The 22,431-nt window shown below is 40.0% G+C and overlaps 1 protein-coding gene across 4 annotated transcripts in view; it reads right to left on the bottom strand.

The window, feature by feature from the left end:
• Positions 1 to 22,431, bottom strand: part of LOC147449038 (MADS-box transcription factor 6-like) — a 146,158-nt gene that overhangs the window by 23,678 nt on the left and 100,049 nt on the right. For all 4 annotated transcript variants that reach the window (XM_086521500.1, XM_086521499.1, XM_086521501.1 and 1 more), the window contains one exon: positions 20,135 to 20,196. In XM_086521500.1, the coding sequence (XP_086377626.1) occupies positions 20,135 to 20,196 (62 nt within the window). The remainder of the gene's footprint in view (positions 1 to 20,134; positions 20,197 to 22,431) is intronic.

A 22,431-nucleotide genomic window follows, 5' to 3' on the forward strand; every position in this document is an offset into this window, starting at 1 on the left:
AACGTCATTTGTAATGAGTAGTTATTCTAGTTTCAGAAGCTGGGGTGCAATGGCACTTCCAGATTGTAAATACAAAGCCATTTGACCCTTTCAATCCCATTTTTGGTTAAACCTAAGGTAGCCTTAGTATAAAAGGTACCTAGGTCATTTTGTAAAAAGACTTTAATCATAATCAAACTTTAGCGTTGCCATCTACTGTGTGTGAGAGAGAAAGAGAGTGAGCGTGAGCTTCATCCTCTCACTACGCCCGGCTCGCTCAATGCATTGGAGATCCGACTGCACCATTGCTATAGGCTCGAGGAGAGCTACGCAACAATACGAAGAATTCCACGCGAGACGAAGCGCACACGGCGACGAATCTACGAGCTATTTGTGGTCGTAAGTGTATCAAACAATGTCTGTTTTCTGCGTGCTAGTAGTCTATAGAATTGTTGCGACATAAGCTACGCATAGGTACTCATAAATTTCAGTTTCGGGCACTTTCAAAATTTGGCTCTGTCATCCTACGCATTTTCCGCAGATGGATTTAGAGTGTAGAAGCTTAGGGATAGGTGTATCCTAGTGAGGGGATGGTGTTCCTTAAGTTTCGTATGAATCTGGCATGATTAGGTGAGTTACCTTTCGCATGTGTGTATGTGGCTAGGTGGTGTAGTTGAGAGCAGTGATATTCTTGATTGTGGTTTAGTTGGCCTTCCTAAGTGTTGTATGTGTAGGATGGTCTCAGCCTGACAAGCTTAAGAGATTTCCTCCGTGTGCCTATCATGTCATCTGTGTCCTCGATTGAAATTATGTTGATCTAGGTAGTGTTTGCATGCACTTCATGGGTGTGTGAGTCTCTCCCGTCCAACACTTATCTTTGAAGGTAAAGAGCAGTAGTAACAAGGGCTTGAAGTGCCAAAGTACAAGTAAAATTTTACATCTAAAATTTGCTAGTATGGATGACTTAGGAAAAGAGATTGAAATGAATGTTGATAGCTTTGATTTTTCCAATTAAAGAGCAACTAATGATGCCCCTATGCATCTAACTATCTTGTTTCTAGGCTTCAACAAGCTCTGGGAAATCCATCCCTCCAATGTGAAGTGCTACAGCAATTGTGCACCCATGGTATTTTCTAAACTCCCCACCAAGAAGAGAGAGTACCTCGGAAGGATCCTGGTGAGACTTTCGAAAGAGGACTTCCCCAATAAGGGAAGAAGTGGAGGACCCGTACGAAGGGCTCAAAAAACTTACTACTTGATGAGGCATCTCCCTCTCAAAGGAGAACCCAATTTTCAACGGTAGAGCCTCCACCAAAAGAACGACAAAGAGGCGCGTCTCCTGCCACCTCGCTGGAGATGGCTCCATGAAGACGACGAACAAAAAGCTCTCCAACACCCCCTAAAAAAAGAAGACCATCGCATACTCCTTTTCACCATAATTCAAAGATGGAAGAGAGAAAACAAGACAAGAACAAGGCAAGAAAGAGGTCACCCTCTTCTCCATCTTCCTCATACTCTTCCTCTTGAGAAGAAAGTGATGGTTCAAAAAAGGAGGAACAAGGGAAGAAAAAGGTAGGAAGGAGGTCACCCTCTTCTCCATCCTCCATCCTCCTCATCCTCATCCTCTTCTGAAGAAAGTGATGGTGCACCTCCCGAACCACCCAAGAGAAGAGGCCATATGAAATCCTATGCCACTTGGAAAAGGTCGTCCAAGCTCAAAAAGTTCAAAGAGGGAGGAAAGAACATCTCTTTCCTTACCTACGATGGCACCTTTGGTGCTACAAAGTCTTGGCCTTTATATAACAATTCAATGCGGTGTTTAGAGATGAGGGCTTCATGGAGTCCTCTAAGCTACATCATGTAGCTATGCTTTTTCAAAAGTGCGCCAGGCGATGGTGGTCTAGACTACAAGCAAACGGTGAAGCTCTACGAACATGAAAAGCTTTAAGAGCTTCCATCATGAAGCCGTTTTTGGCTAGGGATGCCAAAGATAAAGTACTCACTGAATGGCGAAGCTTAAAGCTCTCTGCCTATAAATCTATCCATAAATATGTAGACAAGTTTTAGGATTTACATCTCAAAGCCGTTGTCTATAAAAAGATGAATTTTTGGGAGAAAAAAACAACAATTTTTTGCAGGGTTATCTGAGGATATGGTGGAGTATGTTAACTCCCAAGGACCTCGCACCATATCTGCGATCATACACCATACTATGGTGGCTTCAAGAATCAGCTTCCAACAAGGGGCTAAGAGAAATCTTAAGCCAATGGGAAACAAGGACCATAATGAGCCTAAGAAGGGGAAGGACAACGTCTAGAAGTCTCCCAGAGGTAATGCCAATAACAAGAAAGCCAAGGAGAAGGGAGTTTATAAAGGAAAAAATAAAGGCTAGAGTGTTATCAAAATGTTTCAAGTGCGGGGAGCAAGGGCATGCCTATCCTTCTTGCCCCCACAAGAATACACGTATGAGACTCCTAGCTTAGTCAAAATTCAAGAAGAGGATGCTCATCACAAAGGATCTCCTCTATGTTATGCTTGGGGAAAGGTAAGAGAACATGATGCTTTCATTCTCTTTGCCTCCGCTTCTACTCACAATTTCATATCCACAGAGTTGGACACCAAGATAGGCATCCAAGTCAATGAGATGATGAGAGATGTCCTACCTGCCATGGTGTTTTCAAGGGACAAGAAGCCTCAGTTACTTCCTTAATTGGGAAATTGAGGCTCCACGTCCAAATCTATGTGGACATGGAGGATTTCTTCATCTCTCCTCTCAAACATGAGGATGTAATCCTATGGGCACCATGGTTTGATCGCATGGCTTCCAATGTTAAATTCCCTGAAAGACAAATCTATTTTAGGTACAGGGAAAAATATATGTACATAGATGCTAAGGAGTTGGGTAGCACCATACCCATTGTACATAAGCAAGCTTTCAATAGGTCAATAAAGAGCTCTATTTCCGTGTACATGATGTTTGCTAAAGATTCTCAAAATGAATCTAATCTTTTAGCAAAAGAAGATATAAGTGATCAAAAGGAATTAGAGTTATCCAATTTCCTCAAGGGATTCCAAGATGTTTTAATTGACGACATTCCTTGTGATTTACCTCCCAAATGAGGGGATGATGACCATGCAATTGAACTTCTTCTAGGAAGCTCACCGCCTAATAAACCTCCTTATGAAGTTTCTCAAGTTCAACAAGAGGAGATTATGTAGCAAGTGCATGAGTTGGTTGAGAAAGGCATGGTTGGGCCTATCTCATCTCCATTTTGTTTACTAGTGTTATTAGTGCAAAAGAAAGATGACACATATTGTATGTGTGTCGACTATAGAGCACTAAATAGGATCACTATCAAGAATAGGTTTCCCGTTCCACAGGTAGAAGACCTATTTGATAAGGTACAGGGGTTGACCTACTTGAGTAGGATTGACCTAAAAAGTGGCTACCGTCAAATAAGGATAGTAGATCAAGACATTGTAAAGACTGCATTTTGCACTACGTTTGGTCTTTACGAGTACATTGTCATGCCTTTTGGGTTTAAACAATGCACCAACTACATTTAACCGTCTGATGGAGAAGATATTCAGGCCTCATCGAAGCTTTACTAGAATGTTCTTTGATGATAAAATCATCTACTCTAATTCATTAGACGAACACAAGCAACACCTCTAGGTACTATTTCAAGTTTTACATGAGAATAAACTTTATATTAATCGAAAGAAAAGTGAATTTCTTTTACAAGAGATTCAGTATTTAGGTCACATTATATCTCAAGATGGCATCCGAATGGATCCATCAAAGTTAGAGATAATAAACGGATGGCCTAATCCAAGGAATCTGCATGAACTAAGAAGCTTTGTAGGTATGTGTGCATACTATAGACGCTTTATAAAAAAGTTCTCACAAATTGCAGAACCATTACATGACCTAACAAAGAAAAACAATAGGTATATATGGTCCACCAAGGAGAACAATGCTTTCAAAAAGCTTAAAAAGAAGCTTATCTCTCACCGTGCTTACACTGCCGGATCTCTCAAAGCCATTTGAGGTCCAATGTGATGCCTGTGGTGATTGCCTTGGAGCTATTTTGCTCCAAAAAGGGCACGCCATAGCATATGAAAGTCGAAGGCTCGACCCTATTGAGCAAGCTCTAGGTATATATGAAAAGGAACTCTTAGTAGTTCTACATGCTCTAGACTCATGGAAGCACTATTTATTGGGGACTCCTTTCATTCTCCAAACGGATCACCAAATCCTTAAGTACTTCGTGACGCAGACAAAGCTCTCCAACAAACAAATGAGGTGGACAAATTTCCTTTTGAAATTTCATTTTCATATTGCTCACGTTGCTGGCAAGCATAATCAAGTAGCCGATGCACTCTCAAGAAAACCGAGAGTGAATGCGGTATCCATAGAAACTCACAATGATCTATCTATGTGATAGATGAGTACGCTATCGATCCCTATTTTAAAGATGTGATTTCAACCCTTGCACTAGAGAAGAAGGAAGAACCATTTACCTTACAAGATGGTTATCTTCTCTATGGCAACAGACTATGTGCTACTAACTCACTACGTGAGTTAGTAGCACATACATTACTAACTCCCTACGTGAGAAAGTAATGTATGAATCCCATGCTCCTCCTTATGTGGGGCATAGAGGGATTCAATCTACTATAAAAGGGATAGAAGCATACTTCTATTGGCCTGCTATAAAAGCAAACACACAAGAGTATGTTTCAAAAAGCGTGGTATGCCAAAAGACGAAGTTTGATAGAGGGAAGCAACCTCGATTCCTTCAACCTTTGCCAATCGCTAATTCATCATGGGAGAGCACGCATATCCATGGATATTATCTTTGGATTGCCCAAGTCTATCCATGGGAATACAGGAAAACGGACGATAGTGGACAGGTTTAGCAAACAAGCACATTTCATACCTATCAAAAAGACTATCAAGGCCCATCAAATGGAAACCCTCTTTATAGAAAAAATCTTCAAGGACCACAGCTTGCAATTATCCATAGTGTAGGATAGAGATCCTAGAATGACTAGTAATATCTTGAAGGGTCTCTTTGAGAATTTAGGTACAAGGCTAAACTTCTCTTCGGCTTATCACCCGCAAACGGATGGACAAAGTGAAATAGCTAACCTAAAAATTCTTGATCTACTAAAAGCTTATGTCATAGAAGTAGATCAAAAGTCCCAATGGGAGAAGTTCTTACCTTTAGTGTTGTATGCTTAGAACAACACTGTACATACTTCCAAGGGAAAAGCACCTTTTGAGGTGATTGAGGATAAAAAATCCCCCGCTGCTCAAGGTACATGGGAAGATCTTCGCGGAAGATGAATATAGTCGAGACCTACAAGAATATATGTTTCCAAAAGATTAAGGATATTATTTCCATCTCTTAGCAAAGGCTAAAAAGTAGTTGCTAATATGCACAGAAGAGCTCTATCCTTTTAAAAAAATGATTGGGTCTTGATTAAGTTTCAGAAGGCTCAATTAAGGCACACGTTGGGCAAGAATCCTATGCGACACCAAAAGTACTATGCTAAGTTAGCAAAAAGGTACTATGGTCCCTTTCTAATTCTTAGGCCAATCAACTCAAGTTGCCCTACCATTGGCTCATACACAATGCTTACCACGTGAGCCTACTAAAGCCTTATAAAGGAGAGCCACCTCAAGAAGCAATCATTGAAGACCGACCCAAAAGAGATGATGCAGCCCGAGTCCATTCTTTGACACGAAGACAAGGTATTGAGATAAGGTAATACTATCCGACGATATCTTATCAAGTTTAAAAATTTTCCTTTTGAAGATGCATGGATGCAAGGCATACAATTAAAGAATAACCTAGACCTTGTCAATGCTTACAATGATTCCCTAGAGTAAGCAAATGTAAATATCTATAAATAAACAAAGTTTCTGTCTTATAAGACTCTCTTTGTCTTTATTGTGCACAAATGTTAAAAAGTATACATGCTTAGGACCATGTTTGTTGAGACAACGTCTCCCGAACACCAAGTAGATCTTATCACTCTACTGTGGAAGATTGATACAAACTAATGTGCAGACATGCTTACGGCAGCTAAAGCTCTTAAGCACCAAATGGACTAGTCATCCATTCTATAACGGTGTCGTAGGGTAAGATAGGGATCCTCTACCCACTAGCTAGTGACTAGGCTTTATCTTCTCTACCTCATAGTCGAGGACGACTATGATTTCAAGAGAGAGTTAATGTCATTAAAACTAATATCTAATTTTCCCAAATGATTTTCTCATTTTAAATTGATCACTTAATATGGGGAGGTACCATGGGAGTAAAAGCTAGAATATTGGTAAGGCTATCAGACCAGTCTCAGCAAGGATCCAAAGGAGGGAAAATAGAGATCCAAAGGGGGAGAGAGTTTGCAAAAGAGCAACGTGCATCAATGGAGCTTAAAATACCTAAGTTTCAACTCCATTAAGACTTCCATAGGCTAAAGTTCCTAAATTTAATTAAAAAGTCCAATGGCTAAGGTGGGAAAAATTGGATGGTTATGGGAAGACTAAAAAGTCTTCCCACATCCCTAGGAAGGTGGGGGGAGCCCTTATGATAGGGGATGAGAGAGAAACTCACACACACACTCCCAGGCTCTCCCCAAAGGGAAGAATGGACACATGACAGGCTCCTAGCCCAGTTCCCCCAATCTCCCCTCAAATCCTATTGGATGGCTATAGAGGTGGACCAATGATTGGCGTCTTTCCTTTGGCCTCTTCTTTGGCATCCATACCCACTCGATGATTGCATTTTTTGCTCACTTTTTGGTTTCATAGTTGATTTTTGATGTTTACAGGTGCTCTTCCTGTACTTTTCTTTTTCCTTGGCACCCAAGTCTGCTTAGGATTACATTAAAGTTTAGCCTTTGGTATCGAATATTGGCTGGTTCCTTGTATGCATGTATTAGGAGGATAGATCTTGGGCCTAGCGGTTGACATAGATGTTATATTGTGACATGGTTTTTCCAATTTTAAGGCTCTTAGGTCAATATTCCATTCTTCTTTGTTGTAAGAAAATGATACTTTCAATTGTCCACCTTTGAGTATATGTTCCAAGACCTTGGCATCCCAATCTTGGACATCCTTATATGTTCTCATTCATGGAACTCCTAGTACCATGTATTCATTCATGTGCTCAACTAGAATGAAAATAAATGTATGTGGAGAAGGAATTTTGTACACAAATATATAGAGGTTGATCATTCCCAAAGCTGGAGTTATTCTTTATGACATGCTTTCACTTTAGCTTTTCAATACTCCAAGGGCTGGGTAGTTTCCTTCTTGTAAGTGGAATAACTCAGTGAATTAGTTTTGACACTTGTATCTACTAATACCTTGAATTTAACTCCATCCTTCATGTCGCTATAATTCTCATATCAATACCATCCAACCATTTCATCATTTGTCTTGACCTCATCTTCAGCTAAGGTCTGAGTGAATTGAAGATCTTCTATTGAGACTCTTCAACGACCCGTTGATGTTTGATCTTAAATTATTTTTTTGCATGCATTCTTTCTAAATGACAAAAGATCTTTCTTTGGTTTGTGGTAAGTTATATTTGTAATAATGACAGACACTTATCCAATTTTCCATGCTTTCTCCATCTAAGGTTGCTAACTTAATAGCCCCGCGTAAATGTTTGTGCTCCCATCATTGGTCGAAATGACACATTGTCCATTCTAGTTGGCATTTTAGCTCTTTTGAAATCAATGTGTAGGGGCGTTGAGGTAAACTCCTCCTTTATATGCTCGTTCTCTTGCAAGTGGTCTTGTGTTCTTTATGGGTTATGTCCTTCAAGATAGAGTGATGAAGATGGGACCATTCCCAATGTGCAATGAACTAAAAATGGGAGTGGCTGGTAAGTCTGGGACAAAGGACACAAAGATTATTTCAAAAAAATTTATGTAAAATTTAGAAGCACCATCTTGCTCTATCTGCTTTTTTATAGGACCGGTATGCTTTTATAAAAGCACAAGACTGGTGCTTTGACACCACATTAACAAGGGCACCACGTGTCAATGAAAAGAAATAGATTGAACACCTTTCAACACTTCAAATAAAAACTAAACTAAAAAAGATGCACGACACACAAGACATGGAGTGGCGGAGTTCCACCCCAAGAGAGCAGTGGCCCCAAATCTTGGCACCCCTTTTGATATTTCTTTATATTTCTTCAAGTTTAACACAATACAATGCTGATACTTATCCTTTGTACCTCCACGTGGGACCACACAAGAGAATGGACCCATGGTACATATTTAAATGCTTTTAGCCCTCTAAAAGTAGTCTACATGAAAAGCATTAATCCCAAAATCTTTTGGTCTCCCAAAATTAGCCTAGCAAAAAATTTAGGACAAAGGGATACAATTTATGATCATGCCCAACACCTAAATGATCTACCATCAAAGAGCCGAGTAAAAGGAGGAAACCAAAAATCCATTATGAAGTTCGAGAAGAATGTTGCTATGATTTATCCTCGATGTGAGAAAAGGTTAAGCACGTTTGGATGTCAAAGTCTCATGTGGTTTCAACAACAAGGATGGTAATGCGTCTTCTAGTTTGGGGTACAAGAAATGGATGCAATGTTTTTCCAAGACAAAAACAAATGGTTTTAGTGAAGCTACTTGAAGCACAAGGATTCTATGAGGGCAACTCTCAATTATGGTTACCTAAAGTAGTATCCCAACCAATAACCACTAAGAGTAGTCGTGTAGCACAAGGCCTCAACCAAAGATAACAAACCACAAGAAAGGATGACACAACCTCTGGGTGGATCCCTCCTCCTCTACTACAAAAGAAATGATTTTCAACAATAATAATACCCATGTATGGATACCCAAGAATAAGGTCCATCAAGTCAATGGTACAACAAAGCACTTAAAAAATACAATCACATAAGGACAAAGAACAAGGTGGATCCCCAAACCACTAATAGAAACTCAATTACAGAGAATCAATCCACATCTACATCCTATTCTTAGGTTTTCTTTTGCTTGGAGAGATTTGAGCAATATGTCCAGGTGCCCCACAATACATGGATAGCCTATTTATTCTTCTTTACTGCTTTTCCTATAATGAAAGTGGTTTAAATCTTGCTGCATCAATCTGGTTCAATGCCAATTTCTTGGTTTCTTAGAGCCCCTTCAGTAGAGGATATTATTGTAACGGTAGTGGGTGGGGTTTCCTCCTATCTCTTCTCTTGTCATCTTTCAAAGATCCTATTGTCACACTCTATGGCTTGGGACATGAACTCACTTAGGATTTGAACCTTTGGCATGGTAAGCAAGAGATCTTTTACATAATCTTTTAGACCCCACTAGAATTGGTTGATAGAATATTCCTCATGCGAGGTTAAATCACATGTGAGTTTCCTAAATTCAACTGCATAGATCGATGCAGGGTGACGGTGTCATGCCATGGCGCGTCCATAATGTGAAATCAAAATAGCTACCTCACTCTCAATGATTTTTTTATGTGGTACCAAATGCTATGATGTACATAGTGTGATATATAGGAAAACGGTTGCCATAGTTGCAGGCGTGTACATACTTTTTCTAGCAGGCGAGGCCGGGGACGTGGTAACGTCGCATGTTTTAACACATTAAAGAATGTAAATTTGATCTAGGAATGTACAAATGTCAAGTGTTTTGAAGTGGCACACTCGTTTTGCCTAGAAAGTTCAATGCGGGCAATCTCGGCCAAAGATAGCAGGTTTCATGCACGGGCGTAAAAGATGTGTCCAAAGTGCTTCCCAAGTGGAAAAATGAGGTTCAAAATGAAATTTGATCCCAATGGCATTTATTCAAAAATTTAGGGATTTTTCCCAGCTTGTTTGGGCTTTTTACGGACAAAAAGGAATATTTTTGGGTTAAAAATGGCCTTAAAATGGTCAAAAATAACCAAAGAATAGCTCAAAATAGCTCAAAATGCCACATCAACGATGGTGCCTTCATTTTTCATGTTGTGTAGGAAATTTTAGAGCCAAGAGTGAGCTCATTCATACGAGCAAGGAGATACAGCCGTTCCTTTACAGGGTGCTAGTGCAGTCCCATGCTGCTTTCACTACATGGTTGAGGCTGTGAGGCCTCCAATTAGGGTTTCCCCTCCTCAAATAACTACTTGGGCTTCTCCAATGAAGTGCTAAAGCTTCATGAAATGGTCACAATGAAGAATCAAAGCGTAAATTTAGGGTTTTTAACAGGTCGAATGAGCACTGCATCTGTGCAATTGAGAGAGAGGCTACACTTAATCTTTACATACACAAGAATTTTAAGTTGATCTTGGTTGATTTTCAAAGTGGATCTTTCATGGCTAAATTTTCTTTTTTGCTAAGTGTATTTTTGGCTTCAAATCATGTGCACCTTGCTTGAATTTCCTACGAATCCTCACAGTTAGAGACCCAACGCTTTCCTAGTCACACTTCTTCACACATTTTTTGTGAACCCGACGCGAAGTAGGCTAGGGTGAGGGCTCAAAATCTTCATTGGAGGTATCAAATTAAAGCTTTAAAGCTTTTGTAGTGTTTATGCAGCAGCAGTAAGCCACGGAAAGGAGGGAGATTTCCTTAACTAAAGAGCTTCAATCTATGGTCAAGAAAATGGACCAATTTAAAGGTAAAGATGTAACAAAGTATCTTTGTGGGTATGTAAAGGAGATGGAGCTACATCGAGTGCCAGAAGCAGAGATGGTGCAAATTTTTGAGCTAGCTGTGGTTCCCAAGATTAGAGAGCATGTAAGGGGAATTAGAAATGAGCATGGGGAAACTTGGGAAGCATTCAAATTAGCCTCAAAAGAAGAGTTTCATGGAGGACTCCAAAAGGGTAACAAAGAGGACTTTTATAGAGTGGTTAGTTTGGCCAAAAGAGTGGCTTTCCCCTACCGAAGTGCTAAGGGAATTCAAACGCCTTTATGATCAACTTTCAAGGACTGAAAAGGCTACCCTAAACTTGGAGGGACAGATATCTTTTTGTAGGCCGTAGGTAAAGAGATTCAAGAGAAGTTAGAGCTACTACTTGAGGATAAGGATGCGGAACAAGGTGTAAAGACTAATTGGAATGAAGTTGAAGACGCCATTTTGTTGTAACTAAGCAACAATGAAGAGACAAGATCATAGTCAACCCTACTCAAGTTCGAAGTGTTCCTGAGAGTCCCATTAAGTTTGTTATTGTGATTCCAAAGAGTGACAAGTCCATTCTAGATGATATTGTCAAGGGAATGCAAGAGCTAAAGCTAAAGCTTGCAAGGCTAGAAGAAAAGGGACAACCATCAGGACAATCTACAGGGCAAAGACCTCAAAATAGAGAAGGCTTTGTAAATAGATGCATATGGTGTGATAGTATTGACCCTGGATGGAGGGATTGCGAAAGTTTTCAAGACTCTTTGAGAAAGGAGATTGTTTTCTTTAAATATGGAAAAATTCACTTAAGTGAAACAAGTAAGCTCTTGGGGACAAACTCTGGGAAAGGCGGGATGAAGAAACTAATTGAGGACATGGCTACTAGCCATGCCATCTCAATGGTTGAGGCAGCCACCTATGGGTTGAAGGTGGATCCTATTAAGAAAAAAAGATTAGTCAAAGTTGGAGAAGCGGAATATAATGGTATTGGAGATCTATGGCCATCGGCTATAGAGTTTGCTATGAAGGGTAAAATGACTAAAGAGATTTACATGAAGCTAGAGATTGCATTCGGCTTGAAAAAATTGGAATGACCCCTGTGGACTCTTTGTTAGTGCATGCACACATTGCCAAATGTCAAGCAAATGAGGCCATTGTTGAAGAGAAACGTAGGCGCAAGAATCGGGATGAAGGGCCTTCAAAACGAGTGAGGAGTGGAGGAAGTTCCTCCTAGATCACCTTCCCCGCAACAGATGCCTTTCGCTGAAGTGCCTATGCAGGAAGCCTCTAAATAAAAGAAGAAGGATGCAACAAAATCCAAAGCAAAGGGTCCGGCCTACAAACTCCAGTCCGATATAGAGGCAGCAACGGATCTCAAAAAGGTTTTGGAAGACAGGATTCTAAACAGTAAGGTGGAATTTACCTTGGGTGAGTTCCTTCATATAGCAAAGTGGGAATTCCACGAAGAAATAATTGATATCATAAAGAGGAAGTGACAGTCTCTTATTGAATCTATCCATGTACAGGGTGAAGGAGAGACTTTAAATGCATAGGAAGTATAGTTCTATGGAGAACAAGATGTCTAGGGGAGGAGTAAAACACGTTCGCTTCTTGGATGATGAAGATTAAGTTGAGACCACTCACAAGAGTTACTACTTGAAGAGTCACTAGGCAAGAGCAACTACTTAGACCCTGGTAAAAGTGGGAGACTTAGAAGAGCCATACACTGGAATGATAGATCATGGGTCAGAGATTAACCTCATGTCAAAGAGTCTTTATCAAAGAGGAAAATGGCCAATTGATATAAATCATGGATGGATGATTCATGCAGCAAACAACACATCAGGGGAGTTGTACGGAGCTTTTCCAAATGGTCTATCAAACCATAAGTAGCAGATTTGACTACTTTGGCCCTTGCTGTCCTCGGAATCAGGATTAAGGCTACCTAGCATGCATCTAGGGCTGCTTGCGGCTCTTAGATTTAAGACAAAAATGAATCCTGAGCCAATTGAGTCTCCAATTTTCAGTTCACCAATACAATAAAGACGCAGCCACAGGTTGAGTGTTGCACGATTGTAAATCGAACACTCATTAAGATTTTGTACGGTGTTCGGTAGGTTCAATTCCTACAGCATCGAAAAGAATGCATTGGATGGATGCCTGGGCATTGAGAAAAAAGGACGCTTCCAAAGGCGAAAGGCCATGGGGAGATACCGTCTGTGATCCATGGGTTTCCAATCGGGAAACCGTATCCAAGCTTGCCGGGCATGCCGTGTGCTGCGGCTCTGCCTCGGACTTGAGAGACTTAGCGAACTGAAACATCATTGTAGCTAAAGGAAAGGAAATCAACTGAGACTCCGTTAGTAGCAGCGAGCGAAAGCGGATTAGGCAAAGAAAGGGGAAGGGGCCCCGAGAAAGGGACCTCCACTTTCCCTGACCCTGTGCAGGGGAGAACTTGTAGTAGGGGGAAGGCGAAGACACCCGGTGTCTTCGCCCCTTCCTCAAGGAATTATGAAAAGGTTGGAAGATCTGGCCAAAGAAGGTGATAGCCCCGTAAATCTTTCCTAACAAGTTTGATTCCTATTGCAAAACGCGAATACCGTGTTTGAATAATGATCGCTTTGTAGTGACTAAGGGGGACCACCCTCGCGGCCTAAGTATTCCTCAATGACCAATAGCGTACCACAAGTACCGTGAGGGAAAGGTGAAAAGACCCCGCCGTATGCCGGGAGTGCAATAGAAAACCTGAAATCCGATGCAAACTATCAGTCGGAAGAGCAAAGCGTTGAAAACAAAAGCAAAGCCACTAATGTTTAATGGAACGCATACGCGAAGCTAAGAAAGCGCTGTAGCCAGGCAAAGCCACTAATGTTTGCCTTGAGCGAACCCTTGAGCGAAGCTTCGCGTTGTCGGCTCTTGCTTGGCGCACTTTCCACTTTAACGGCGTACCTTTTGCATAATGGGTCAGCGAGTAAATGGGAACAGCGGCTTAAGCCATTAGGTGTAGGCGTAATGAGGTTGAATCTTCGGCGTTGTTTCTATTTGACCCGAAACCGATTGATCTAGCCACGAGCAGGTTGAATCGAGCTCTCCACAGAGGCCTTAGAGGACCGAACTCACGTATGTGGCAAAATACGGGGATGACTTGTGGCTAGGGGTGAATCAAAGAGCTACGACTCCAAAAAGTGCCTTTGTTGAAGTCCTTTGGACCATAAGAACCTATAGGCAAGAAAAGGAGTCCTCCTTTGGCCTTTCGCCCCACAAGCGTGCGAACGCTTTTTCAATAACTGGCTCATAACGGTGAAACCAGCTGTTTCTGGAAGTAATGGCCACACCGTGGGAAGTCATGAAAGCTTCTCCCCCTTTGTTGCTTGCGGTTGAGTGCCCTTTTTTGCCCTCAACAAAAGATAAAGTTGTTTTGAAAAAACACCTTGTGTGACTATAGGGGATGTGAAACATGACCAAAATTTCTTTGCACAGGAGATGTCTACATACACTCTTATCCTTGGGCAGCCATACATCATTGCTAATCACATGGGAACCAAGGTATTGGATGATGGGTCAGCTTATGCAAGGATAAGGAGCAGGGATGGGAAGCGTGCAATATAGTTCCTTACTGCTTGTGTGGACCATGAAAGGAATTGTGAAAGTCTTAGAGAGAAACCCTTTCCAAAGAGAAACAAAGAATCCAAGGACTACAGGGATATGAGGGGTTTTGACCATGTATCATTGTAGAGCGGGATTGCAGTGGTACAAGAAGAGAAAAGTTCTTGCATGATGTATATGCAAAGGAAACATTTTCTACACATTTTGTAGGATTAACAACCTATGGATCTATTGCTTTTACAAAGTGTGAGGACTTAAAGCGGGGTGAAAGACAACATCTAAATAGTGTACAAAGAGGTTTAAAGATGCAGGATTCTTTGAAGGAGTTAAAGGTTGGTTGCGAGGACAATTTGAAAAAAACTGAAAAGATATGCTTTTAAGACATGCTTTCCAAACACGGATTTTTTTTGGCATTTGAGCCCTGTGAGATAGGGTGTTTTGATCCATCCGTTGTTGCTCCTATGGCGATCTTCACTATCCCTCATGTCCCTTGGAACTTGAGGCCTATTCCTGTTCCAAAGGCTCATTTGCCAAAACTCATTGAGTTGCTTAAAGAAAAGATCAAGATGGGTATTTTGGAGCCTTCTTGTGCTCCATATTCAAACAGGTGGTTCATAGTTCCGAAGAAAAATGGTTCTTTACACTTTATCTAGGATATGCAACCTGTAAATAAGGTGACAATAAAAAATGTGGGTATAGGGCCAATTGTCGATGAGTTTGTAGAGGCATTTGCAAGAAGGGAAATATATTGTATGGGAGATTTGTACTCAGGGTATGATCAGTTCCAACTAGCAATGGAAAGCATGGACCTGACCACCATGAGGACACCCTTCGGCTTAGTAAGGATGTGCACCTTACCTCAAGTGGCAACTAATTTAGTTGCACATATGATGGATGGTATGAACAAAGTCCTACGTGAGTTCATACCACACACTACAATGCCTTTCCTTGATGATGTGACAATCAAAGAATGTGATGTAAGCGATATAGATGTTGCTCTAGACTCAAGGGGGTGCCGAAAGTATGTGGCAAACCATATCAATGATTGTGATAATATCTTGCCAAGGTTGGAAGAGGTGAACCTTACCTTGTCTAGCTAAAAGTCTATGCTTGGTGTGAACGAAGTGCTTATTGTGGGACTGTGTGCGGGCCATAGGTAGAAGGCCTTGGTGTACAAAGATTGATGTAATTCAAAGAATGAAAGAGAAATATATCCACTTTGAGGAAAGCAAACTATGAATGTGGAAGATATGTAATTGTGACAATTGATACTAGCTCCACAGGAATTGGATGGGTGATTTGGCAAGACGATGATGATGGCAAGCGATATGTGGTGAGATTTGGAGTAAAAGTCCTAAGTGCTCGTCAACCGCAACTATCCACATGTAAACAGAGAGTTATGGGAAGTAGTCACAGCTTTGAAATGTGATAAAGAGTATTTGATATGAGCAAATGTAATAGTCGAGACTGATTGTCTACCCCTTCTTGGAATGATCACATGCTGCTCAACTCCCGACATTGCTATGTTGAGATGGATTGCCTACATAAAGTCCTTGAATCCAGAATTTAAGCATATTGTAGGGAAAGATAATTTAAGCATATTGTAGGGAAAGATAATCCAGTTGCGGATATGCTTTCAAGAGCAAGGTATGAAAATGAAGAAGACGTGGTTGTCTAGGATGATGATGTAGGTGCACAGCTCTATAGTATCTCTCATGCCAAGGGTGATCATGTCTGCATGTCAAATGCACTTGAGTCATTTACAGAGGACTTATATCAAGGTGACCGGTTGCTCATTGGACGCTATTTGAGCACTTTGACAAGGCAAGAAGGGCAGACTAATCAAGAGTTCAAAAGAATACGGAGAAAGACCTATGGATACTTTTTGAAAGATGGGTACTTATACAAGCGTCCAAAACAAAGAAAATGGAATACCAATGAGAGTTGTGAATGATAAGGACACTCAAAATGAGCTTATGAAAAATTTTCATGAGAGTCTTTATGCTGGACATAGAGGTGTATGGGCCACCTTTACTAAAATCAAAGAGAGATATTTGTGGAAAGGTATGTATAAAGATGTATCTCACTTTTGTGGAGTCCTGTGAAACCTGTCAAATGTATTAAAATGTACGTCATCGCGATGGGTTGCACCCTACTTACCCATTGTCCATGCATTGCAAGTGCGTAGTAATCTGGCTACGATGCCATTGGGCTTATGGAAAATGAGATACATAGTGCTTGTACGAGAATACTTAACCACCCAAGTTGAACGTTGTGCTCTAAGAACAAAAAGCACAGAAGAGGTATGTAAGTTCCTTTTGGATGATGTAATTGGCCGTTATGGTTGTGTTGGGAAAATAAAAGTGGACAGGGTTGAGTTGGATGCTGACAAAGCAAGGGAGTTTTTCTCTAGGTTGGGCATTAAACTTCTTTCACTACTGGATATAGTCCTTAGGGAAATGGTAAATCAGAGCGTGGACATCCTCTTATTATTAGAGCTTTGGCTAAGGCGTGCAAAGGTGAAATGGGAGAGTGGCCTAGGTTATTGCCTTATGCTTTATGGGCTGATCGTATAACTCATAGCTCAGTTACTGCTTATATGCCTTTTGAGTTGAAGTATGGTCAAAAACCTATAATTCCATTTGAGGATGTAATTCCCACATGGAATGTATTAACTTGGGAAGATGGAATGAGTAGGGAAGGCCTTCTTGCTTTGCGCATACAACAGTTCAAAAAGAAGGCCTCAAGATATTGAGAATGAAGTAGCACGATTGAAAGATGCAAGGTTAAAGAATAAAGACAGATTTGATAATAGGCATAGGCTCAGACCATAAGGAAGGTGATTGAGTGTTGGTGTATGACAATAGTCTTGACAACAAGCATTCAACAATAATAAATATTTCAAAGAGATGGTTTGGTCCTTATGTGATTCAACAGATACATGGGAATGAGATTTACACCTTGCATGAACTAGATAGGACTAAAGTTATTGAGGAAGGTGATTGAGTGTTGGTGTATGACAGTAGTCTTGACAACGAGCATTCAACAATAAGAAATATTTCAAAGAGATGGTTTGGTCCTTATGTGGTTCAACATGTACATGGGAATGCGATTTACACCTTGCATGAACTAGATAGGACAAAAATGAAGATTCCCATCGCAGGGAAAAGAATCAAGTTATTCAAAAGAAGAGGTGATACGGATCCCTTTGATTCATAGGAAAGTTATAATGAAGGCTCTGATGAAAGTGTTATGGATGTCGATGAATAACAAGGGGATGACGCATTAGATTTTGTTGCAAGTGATGAAGAAATTGATATGTATGCTGACTTAAATGAAGATTAAACTTGCAAAAGATATGTGTGGCACATGCTGGAGGATGTACAAGTTTAGAGGGGGTGGATGTAATTCCATGGCATGTCCATAATGTGAAATCAAAATATCTACCTCACTCTCAGTGCTTTTGTTATGTGGGACCAAATGCTATGATGTACATAGTGTGATATATGGGAAAACGGTTGCCATAAATGCAGGCGTATACAGACTTTTTCGGGCAAGCGAGGTTGAGGACGTGGCACCATCGCATGTTTTAACACATTAAATCATGCCTAATTCTCTTTAGGAATGTACAAATGTCAAGTGTTTTGAAGTGGCACACTCGTTTTGCCTAGAAAGTTCAATGCAGGCAATCTCGGCCAAAAAGAGCAGGTTTTGTGTTCAGGTGTAAAAGACGTGTCCAAAGTGCTTACCAAGTGGTAGAATGAGATTCAACATGAAATTTGAGCCCAATGGGATTTTTTCAGAAATTTAGGCATTTTTCCCAACTCGTTTGGGCTTTCTACGGACAAAAATGGACCATTTTTGGGCAAACATGGTCAAAAATAGCCTAAACATAGCTTAGAATAACTCAAAATGCCACATCAACGATGGTTTCATTGTTTCTCAAGTTGTGGGGGAAATTTTAGAGCCAAGAATGAGCTCATTTGGGCATATGAGAAAGGAGATACAACCATTCCTTTACGGGGTGCTAGTGTAATCCGGTGCTGCTTCCACTACATGGTTGAGGCTATGAGGCCTCCAATTAGGGGTTCTCCTCCCAAATAACTACTTGGGCTTATCCAATGAAGTATTGAAGCTTCCACGAAATGTTCTCGACAAAGAATCGAAGCGTAAATTTAGGGTTTTTAACAGGTCTAATAAGCACTTGATCTGTGCAATTGGGAGCAAGGCTACACCTAATCTTCACACACACAAGAATTTTGAGTTGATCTTGATTCATTTTCAAAGTGGAGCTTTCATGGATGGACTTCTGTTCTTTTTTAGTGTGTTTTTGGCTCCAAATCATGTACGCCTTGTTTGAATTTTCTACGAATCCTCACAGTCAGAGGCCAGGCACTTTCCTAGTCGGAGTGTGCACTTCTTGACAACAACAATGTTGTAACTTGCAAAGCTTAGTTTTGGTAACTATTGCCCTATCTACTTCCCCAAAGATTTCTGCAAGGTTGTTGAAAATTCTTTTGCGAAGGCCTGAAAGTCATAGAGTAGAGGAGAGTCGCTTTCAAGTAGGGGTGCAAACCAAGGAGGGTCATACCTGAGAGGAACATTCAAATGAGACCATCTTGAGAAGTACCATCAGGATAGCACTTAGGTTGCATGCATATGAACAACTTCAGTTGCTAGAGGAAGCCTCTGAACTTTGATCTCGTCCCATCAAACTTTCCACGTATGCTGATCTTGGGCTTCTTTCTAGTTTGGAGTAGATTTGTTGAAGGCATGGTTTGATTATGCGCATGGATAGTTTTGCGTAGCTCTTAAACCTAGAGTTGAATCTCTTGTACCACTAGACTTAAGGAGTATGATTGCTCTGCTTGTGATTGTGTGTTGCTCTCATCTAGCTCTTGAATTTGTTGCTTCAAGTTTTACAAGCTAGACATAACACCTTCCAGAGCGGACTCCATGGCTAGAAAGAATCAAGAAGTGGAGTCTTGCCAAACTATTATGAGCACATCTCAAGCTAGAAGAGAGCAAGAGGAGGTGATCACAATATGCAAGATCTTGAAACTTGATCGTAACACTTAATGTTGATTACAAGACTCAATACTTGATTAAGAGAACTTGACTACAAAACTCACATTACAAAGCTTGACTTACACGACAATACTTCATTACAAGAACAAGATGTGATAACAATACAAAAACTAGAGGAGTTCTAATCTCGTAGGAGACTCACAACTAGTGCTAGGAAGATCAAGGGGCTTGTAGCCCAAGACCTCTATTTATACTAGAGCATAAGGAGGTTCAGACCCTTCTTGGTTCTTCCTCAAGCTTAAGGATGCTAAGAACCTTCTAGGTTCTTCCTCAAGATTAAGGAGGTTAAGAATCTTCAAGGTTCTTTGTCAAGCTTAAGAAGGTTAAGAACCTTCTAGGTTCTTCGTCAAGCTTAAGTAGGTTAAGAACCTTAGGTTCTTCTTCAAGCTTCTAGAACTTTCTAGGACCTTCTAGTTTTTTCTTAAAGCTTCCTAGAACCTTCTAGATTCTTTTAGAACTTTCTAAAACCCTTCTAAGAGGTTGCATTCATTACATATTCCTCCTGTGAAGTGTTATTGCAAATCCGTGACTGACATTACAATCATAACTCAGTCAACCATGGCCATTTTCTTTCCTCTTTTGGATTGTATGCTCCACACTTGTTTCTATAGATGTAGGCTACATAGCATTGATAGAAACATATTGACTCCTATGTCACATCGATCAATTAACATTTTTTAATGCTCCTTTTCAGACTTTTTATTTATATGAAATCTAATATGTTAACAACACCAAAAAATCAAAGTAATTGAACAAAGAATCACAACATAAACCATAAATTATCTTATAAATATTTATACCTTAGTCTCTCCTCCATGTATGCTAGCTTTTCCTTATATTGCATCACCTCATGTCTCCAATACTGCATTCATAAGGAAGCACATGCGCAATGTCATTGGCACTAACATTAAACTACGAACAAATAACCTTTTTAGATTGTTGCTATAATTTTGTAGATAGATTAAAAAGGATTTTAGGCTAATACATTGACAACAAGTCTTTTATTTTTACACTCTTCTCTAGCTTGCAACTTGCAAGCATGTTGCAAATTCAGTCTCAATATGCAATGCTTGTTTCACAAATCGAAGGGAATTATCAAGTTTAGAATTTTTATTTAGCTTTAGTAACCATGAAAAGAATAAAACTTGTGCTCGTTACTGATATCACCCTTGTTTCACTAATATTTCAAACAAAACAAACCATCGATGTGTGAAGATTAGTCAACTTAGAAACTACCATAAACCTTCTCTAGAAACGATGGTCAAAGAGTTTTCCAACTACCTATTTGACAAGCTACAAGAATCTGTGGGAAACTCTACTTTTCAAGCAGAGTTTCTTGATCAAATTCAAGCTCCTCAATTTTCCCCAAGTACCAAGAAGACAGAGTTCTCATGAGGCCTCCCATGAGACCTGAAAAAGGGTAATCTCTTTGGGTAATGAAGAGGAGATTCTTAAAGGACCTCAATGTAAAACTGTCAAGAAGAAGAATTGCATCTAGAACATTCAAGGGAGATTTATGACAAAGACACACCCATTACCTCTAAGTTTGATGCAATCCCAAGAGGGCGGTGATCATGAAGATCACCCAATCCTTCCAAGAAGAAGAGGAACTCATCAAGCATTCCCTTGAATGCTACTCTCAAGGTACGGCGCCAATAAGGTAGTGAGCATGAAAGTCACCCAGTCCTCCCAAGGAGAAGATGAACTCATCAATAACTCCCTCCCATGCTACTCTCAAGGAACTTGAGCTACTCTGAAGGGAATAGAAATGTACTTTTATTGGTACACAATGAAGGTAGACATACCAAACTATGTTGCCAAATGCATTGTATGTCAAAAGGCAAAGTACGATAGAGGGAATCAACCTTGTTGTCTTTAGTCACTGCCTATACTTGATTCCCCATGGGAGAGTAAATCCATGGATTTCATCTTTGGATTGCAAAGGTCCATTCAAGGGAATACGGGAATATGGACAGTAGTAGACCAATTCAATAAACAAGTAAATTTTATACTAATCAAAACTCTCTTCATATCATAGGTGTTTAAGTATCATGGATTACCAGCATCAATAATATCTGACAAAGATCCTAGAATGACTATAAATTATTGAAAAAATCTCTTTGAGAATCTAGGCACCAAATTGAATTTCTCCACAGCCTATCACCCACAAACAAATAGCCAAAGTGAGATAGAAAATTCAACTAGTATTAATGATATAGTAAGTATATCAAAGATATTAATGGAAGAAGTATTTACCCTTAGTAGGTTATACATACAATAATGTTGTTCATACTTCCATAGGAAAGGCATTCTTTGAGGCAATTGAAGGAAGACTCGAGCTCCCATTAATAGTCAAGATACTTGGGAATATATTTTCTACTGATGAATATAGTAGAGACCTTAAAGAATCTCTTAATAAGATTAAGAAAAATATATCTATCATGAGACAAATGCAAAAGGCTAGTGATGATAAGCATAGAAGAGCCTTGAACTTCAATGCATGTGTTACTAAAGTTTCCCAAAGCATTTCTAACCATTCTATGGGCAAGGGACACAAGGATGCCCAGCCAGTCACCAAAAATATTATGGTAAGCTAGCAAAAATATATCAAGGCCCATTTTAAATGTTTCATACCATTAAAAATAGGCGTTCGAGTAAATCTACCAAGCACTTGGATCATTCATGATTCCCTTCATGTGCGCCTTTTGAAACCTTATAAGGGTAAGCCACCCAAAGAACCGGTGATTGAAGGACCACTCGAGTTTGAAGGTTAAGAAGAGATCCTATAACCAGAGAACATTCTACAACATGAAGACAAGGTTTTAGAAAGTGGTTAGACTATCCAATGATATTTTACCAAATTTAAGAACTGTCCTTTGAAAGATGTAAGACATCCAACTAGCATATATTGTAAATCTTGTAAATGCTTACAATGACTCATATCAAACGTAAAATCCATGTATGAGGTAGCATGTTTTATAAAGAATTTTGTCTTGTTTTGACTCTTAGATTTTTTTTTAATGTTCATAATTTATTTAAGTGTATGCATAAAATGAAGCATACTTTCATCAACTTAGTCCCTAAATCATCTAGTAGA

Source organism: Adiantum capillus-veneris, chromosome 10 (genome assembly GCF_014529385.1).
Source record: "Adiantum capillus-veneris isolate H3 chromosome 10, ASM1452938v2, whole genome shotgun sequence".
Lineage (NCBI taxonomy): Eukaryota > Viridiplantae > Streptophyta > Polypodiopsida > Polypodiales > Pteridaceae > Adiantum > Adiantum capillus-veneris.